This window comes from Neopsephotus bourkii, unplaced genomic scaffold, assembly GCF_033783945.1.
Source record: "Neopsephotus bourkii isolate Nb327-2 ecotype Australia unplaced genomic scaffold, CSIRO-AGI_Nbou_v1 NB_1526, whole genome shotgun sequence".
NCBI classification, from domain to species: domain Eukaryota; kingdom Metazoa; phylum Chordata; class Aves; order Psittaciformes; family Psittacidae; genus Neopsephotus; species Neopsephotus bourkii.
Window position 1 is genome coordinate 7,605,483 of NW_026902002.1, and position 5,894 is coordinate 7,611,376.

The 5,894-nt window shown below is 60.0% G+C and overlaps 1 protein-coding gene across 1 annotated transcript; it reads left to right on the forward strand.

The window, feature by feature from the left end:
* The first annotated feature begins 869 nt into the window (after positions 1-869).
* LOC133221246 (acid-sensing ion channel 2-like) lies at positions 870-1,604 on the forward strand. The gene has a single exon (XM_061369960.1). The coding sequence runs from the start codon at positions 870-872 to the stop codon at positions 1,602-1,604; it is 735 nt and encodes a 244-aa protein (XP_061225944.1).
* Positions 1,605-5,894: the final 4,290 nt, after the last annotated feature.

Below are 5,894 nucleotides of genomic sequence, written 5' to 3' on the forward strand. Positions count from 1 at the left end.
AGCAACTTTTTTCCTCAGCTATATTGCTGGCCTCATAAAAGACTTGCCTCTTCTATACACCTCGAGGGCAAGGGATGCTGAGCTGTGCCAATCCCAGCACTGAACAAGAGCTCCCAGCCTCAAGGTAGCACCATGCTGGAGAGCCTGGAAACATCCCCATGGTGGCATGCAGGTGGTACCAGCACTGGCACTCACCTTGGGTCTGCGTCACTGCCGCCCAAGTGCCCTGCCCTGTGCTCATGAGAACCTGACCCCTTGCACCTTCTGGGGGTGCTGGAGCCCAAGAGTGCAGAAGCTGTGATACTCAGCACCTCAGCTCCTTGACCAGTCTGATGCCTTGCAGCTATGCTCCTGCGAGGCTGGTGCAGACCTTGGGATACCCCAACATCCCTGTAGCCAAAGAGCCATTGCCCCCTGAGTCATGCTTATGCACCTCTCCTGTGCCTAGCGGCACGCAGCCCTGCCTAGGTAGCTCCTCTGCTGTGACTGGGGGATGTGAGGAGTTTGCCACTTCTCCTTCTCTGGAGAGCCCAAGCTAAGTGCACGCAGATGCTGGAAGAGAGCAGGACTCCAGCTAATTGCCCGCATCCCCAGGGGACAGGCAGGGAGCGTACCCTGAGCTTTCCAGGAAGTTTCAGCCTTTGGCTCTGGTTCCTGCACACCGGGATGCGGCGAACGCTAAGTGGTCTGTGGTCTCGGCACTCAGCGAGCTTCCTGCCCGGGGCAGGGTGCGGGCAGCGCCACGCCGTGCCGGTCCCTCCCCGGCACTAGCGCACGCTGCCTGTCGCACAGCCCCAGCCCGCTGTGCCCATCATCGGCTCCTCAAACCTCCTCCAGCGCCTTGGGGAGCGCCAGAGCCGGGCGGCAGCATGTGGCTGGAGGAAGCCCGGAGGCTCCCCCCACGCCCCTGGGATCCCCCCGAGCCCTCAGCAGCCCTTCCCAAGGGGCACTGTCCTGCTGTGCACCCAGCCCCGCAGCAGCGCTCCTGCAGCCTGGAGGAGTTTGCCAGCCGCTCGACCCTCCACGGCATCCAGCACATCTTCCGGCAAGGGCGCTACACCGCCCGCAACCTGCTGTGGCTGCTGGCCTTCCTGGGCTCGCTGGGCCTCCTCATCCACACCTACGCCAAGTGTGTGGGCTTGTACTTCCAGTACCCCCACAGCACCCAACTGGAGGAGGTGACAGCACGCAACAAGACCTTCCCTGCCATCACCATCTGCAACCTCAACCCTGCCCGTTTCTCACAGCTCTCCGGCCATGACCTGTACTGGGCAGGGGAGATGCTGGGTCTCCTGGACGGGGCTGGCCAGCCCCTGCTGCCAGAGAGCACAGAGAGGAGCAGGCTGGAGGCTCTGCGAGGGACACTGGACATGAATGAGGAGGAGAAGAGCCGCCCCTTTGACCTGGAAGAGTTTTATGGGCGCGTGGGCCACCAGCTGGACCTGGGCGAGATGCTTGTCCACTGCATGTTCGGTGATGAGGAGTGCAACGGCAGTGACTTCCAAACAGTGAGTGCCCCATGGGAGGACATCACAGGGGAAAGGGAGGGCTGGGCACGACCCATCTGCTGGCACTTGCAGAATGGGGCACTGCTGGGGTGCTGACAAAAAGATCCTAGCCCCTGGTGACTGGGGATCAGGGAAGGGGAAAGCTGCCAGGGGACTGTTTTTGACAGCTGTGAGGCTAACTGGTTTGACATGGGGTTTGTTGGGGCTGGGGCAGAGCCCTGAGCAGAGCAGGGGAATGAACTGAACTGGTGATGTTTTGGCAGGGTTTGTGCTGCGAAGCCGGGCTTGAGAGGCACAGAGAATGGGTGGAATGGGAAGCCCAACCCTGGAACTTGCCGAGCCTGGATCAGCCCCAGCAGAGGCAGACTATGACCTTGCTCCAGCCCGACTGGAAAGCCTGATTCCTTACCCCTCCTGTAGGCCCCCAAGGGAAGGAAGGTAAACCCCTTCCCTGAGAGCTTTGGATGGGAGCAAAGCATATGCATCCTAGGAGAGCAGGGGCCAGGGGATGTGCTGCATCCAGGAAGTAGCAAGTGAGCAGAGGGAGGCACAATCCAGGGATATGCCTGGGAACACTGGGAGGTGGCAAAGCTCTAGTGTCCTCAGAGCCAGAAGGATTACAAAAGCTCATGAAAGTCTCAGTGATGGAAACCCTGCAAGCATCTGAGAGACGATCAGCACAGGTTTGCAGGATTCCAGCTCTGTCAAAGGTGATGGAGAGCCTCATCCCAGATCCGTCAAGGGTGAGGGAGAGCCACAACCCCGACATCGGGGTCTAGGGCACCACTCAAGCCCTGCTGGGGTGGGGAGAGCTGACACACAGGTGCAGGGGTAGGGAGGGCTGTGCAAGCCCAGTGCCCCACATCAGGAGCTGGTACCCCAGCCCTGCCTTGCCTGCAGCCTCTGAGGGTGCGCGCTGCCGCTGTGCTAGGTTCTCCCAGCCGTCAGCCACTGCTGGCATGGCAGATGCAGTGCTGCGTGTCGGTGTCGGGAGGGTCCCTAATTTAGCGTGACGGCTCCGCTCATGGCACTAATGAGAACAAAGCAGGGCTGCCGCATGGGGCCCTGTGACCAGGTGTCAGGCAGCTGGTGGATGCACGGCCGTGTGCTGGGACCGGGAGACAAGGGGAACCAGTGGCTCCCTGCACAGCCCAGCTCGAGCAGGGCTGTGGCCACTGCCACAGACACCTTCCCCCATGCCACCCTCCAGAGTCTCCCCATGGGCTGCAGAGACCCCAGTTCCCAGCCAGGCGCCGCAGGGTTTGGTGCATGTCACCCCAGCACTGGAACCAGGCAGGCATTGCTCAGGGATGCAGGCAGGGCAGAGGTGATGCCCAGGAGAAAGCCACCTCCTCATCTTTGCTCCCGAGTCAAAAGCTGAGGATTACAGGGCTGTAAACAAGGGGATCAATGGTGCTGATGGAAACATTTCCTGGTAATAGCTCCAGCCTGTAAAACACAGCAGCAGGGGGAGGAAGGGGAGGCTCTGCTCTCACAGCTGTTAACCCTTCCCATCCACAGCCATGCGCTGACTTTTTGGCTGCCAGGGCTTGGGCTTGCTGGGGCGGGGCTGGTGCTGGGCCAGGAAAGGGCTGGGTGCTGCTGTGGCCAAGGGTCAGGAGTGCCAGCGGCTCTCAGGTCTACTGCAGCCCTGGGGACATGGGTGACTGGCTGTGGGGCAGGCTGCTTGTGTCTCAGGTTAGGCAGGCACCCTGAGCCCTTGGGCACGTAACCATCAATGTCGGCTCTGTGGTGGGATACCACGGCAGTGATGCCAGAGGAGGCATCCTGCCCTCTGTGGCTGTGAGGTGGCTGGTCTGTGCTGCTCAGAGATGGCTGTGAAGATTGAAGTGTCATCCTCAGGAGGAGCTGCCAGCACTGATGGGAAATGTTAATGCAATTGCAGAAGGATGCTCAGTTCTAGTCTGTGGTGTATGGGAAGACAGGGCGGGTGGAGAGGTGGGAGCAGCCACTGTGGCATCACCTGGCTCCCGAGCAGGGCAGATTGGACTGCCAGCCCTTCCTGGCAGCCCAGGCTACAGGGATTTGGACAGGCTAAGAGGCCTTTTTCCACTGGTTGCAGGAGAGGGTGCCCAGGCAGGTTTCCTTCACCTTCCTTGGGCATTTCTCAGGGAACTTCTACCGACGCTCCCAGCCCTGCCTTTTCGCTTCACTACCATCCTCCTGGGAGGAGTGAATTCCTCAGCAGGCTCTGATCTCAGGCACCAGCCCTGCCCTGAGCTAAACCACAGCCCATGACTCAGCTGCACACCTCACTGTCAGCCACCTTGCTGCCCACCTCCATCCACAGGGAGCTCTGAGCATGCCACAGCCCCAGCAGGCATGCTTGGCTGCGCTACTGCTCCAGCATTGAAGCCTGTGTGTGCCCTGCACATGGCCCTGCCTCAGTGGGACACCCCATCACTGGGGCTGCCCCAGGACACTGCCCTGCAGGCACATAGCCACGCTCCTGAATGCTGCCCCTATAGCCTGAGCAGGACAGCAGGCAATAAATGCCTGCCACTTGAGTGGAAGCCTGTACCCCTCTGTGGAAATGGCCTGGCTGTGATGCCCTCCACCTGCCCTGCTCAGGGCTGGCAGGTAAATGTCAGCCTATTTTTATCCACTCCCCCACGAGGCAGATGTTCCTTCCATTTGGATGAGCAGATATACCTCCATTTCCCATCCTGCTGGGTTAATCTCCCTGAAATTCACCTTCCTTCCTTCCTAGAGCTGCCCTTCTTGGGGCTGGGCAGTAGGGGATCACAGACTAATCCTCCCGAAATGAGCTGGGTTGCAATGGGATCTCAGTATCACAGTGTGGCTGCTCCTGAGAGCATCACCTGTGGGTTAGGAAGGCCAGCTCTGTAGTGACATGGGACTTTGAGGATAACGTGGGCAGCATTGAACAGCATCAGTGCAATGCATATCTAGCAGCACAGGTAGTGGGACTGCAGTGGAAACACCCCTAGTAAGCATTATCAGTGTAATGATACCTGTTTTCAGTGGTTTTCCAAGCCGAGGGGCTAGCATGGTGGCCACAGCCATGCTGAGTGATGGAGTGTGCAATAGCAGAGCTGGCAGGTAATAGCAATCTTGGAGTCCATCAGAACCCCATTCCTGAAGGATGCTGATCTCCCCTCTCCTGGAACAGCTAGCAATTAGTTACAGCAATTCTTGCCATTCTTCCCACCATGCCAGCACCGGTAGTGCCAGGGCTTTGAGCAGGACCAGGAGGTGGCTGTGCAAGTCATCCAGGCACCCTCACCTTCACTCCCAGGTTTGTGCCTCAGACATCAGTGGATGTTTTTGCGTTCTATTAATAGTTTTATCCCCTTAAATTACTGATCTGAATTTACAGCTGGAGCTGCCAGTTTAACTACAGGTTTTCTCAGGAATCTATCTGAATCCTGCACAGGAGATATGGGGCAGAGGCGATGGTGGGGGGAGTGTGTGGGGCTCCCCCGGTGTGGGGCTCCCCAGGAACACTGCTCACTTCCCACTTCTGCTGATCCATGTCAGGATGGTGCTCTCAGTGCTTTTCCTCAGTGAAAGCTGAGTCCCAGCCTTTCCTTCTCAGCTGGTAGGTGCCAGCAGGCCCTGGGCAGCCGGTGGGGACGGTACCGCTATCTCTGCCGCCCAGCCGCTGCTGCCTGCGGGAGCATCTGTGCTCCAGCTCACCTCCGTGAATTATTTAAACCTTCCCCGGCTGCCGCGGGGAGACGGTAACGTTGGAACCAGGGATGGATGGGAGCTGGGGATGCAGGGCAGCTCGTGAGGAGCCGCTCCTGCTTGCACTTGGAGTCGGTGCCACCCCCTGCACAGGTCCACATGCAGCCAGGTTGCTTTGGGGACGGAGCTGAGCCCTCTACAGGAGCTGGTATGAGGCTGTGACCCTGGAGCTTGCGGTGGAGACACGAGCGGCACAGGAGAGGAGTGTGCAGCCCCTCTTGTGGGCACCCAGGATTGTCTCCAGGGGTGGAGGTTGCAGGACACGGGCAGGCAGGGACCTGAGGCAGCCAGAGGCAGCAGGGTCAGGCAAGGTGCCCCGGCACGGGGGTGATGCGGTGGAGGGGAGGGGGTGCGCAGGTGTGGGAGCCCCGGGCCCTCTTAAGGCTGATTGCGGATCCGCCTGGCAGGGATGCGGAACCTGCCGAAATAGCGGATCTAATTATCTCTGCGGAGCAGCGGGGGACCAGCCAGCGAGCAGGGAGGGGGTGGCGGGTGCACGGGGCTGGGGCATCTCGGAGAGGGAGGCAGAGAGGGCTCGATCTAGCAGGAATGTGCCCCCACAGCCTCTAGCCCCACGGCAGCCACCCACCGCTCCAATGCCCAGCGCCGCCTCCCGCCTCCCTGCAGAAGACACACAGCCCCATGCTGCGGAGG

What these genes read in the sequence shown, in the direction of transcription:
- LOC133221246 (XM_061369960.1), top strand. Translation starts at nt 870, where the DNA reads ATGTGGCTGGAGGAAGCCCGGAGGCTCCCCCCACGCCCCTGGGATCCC.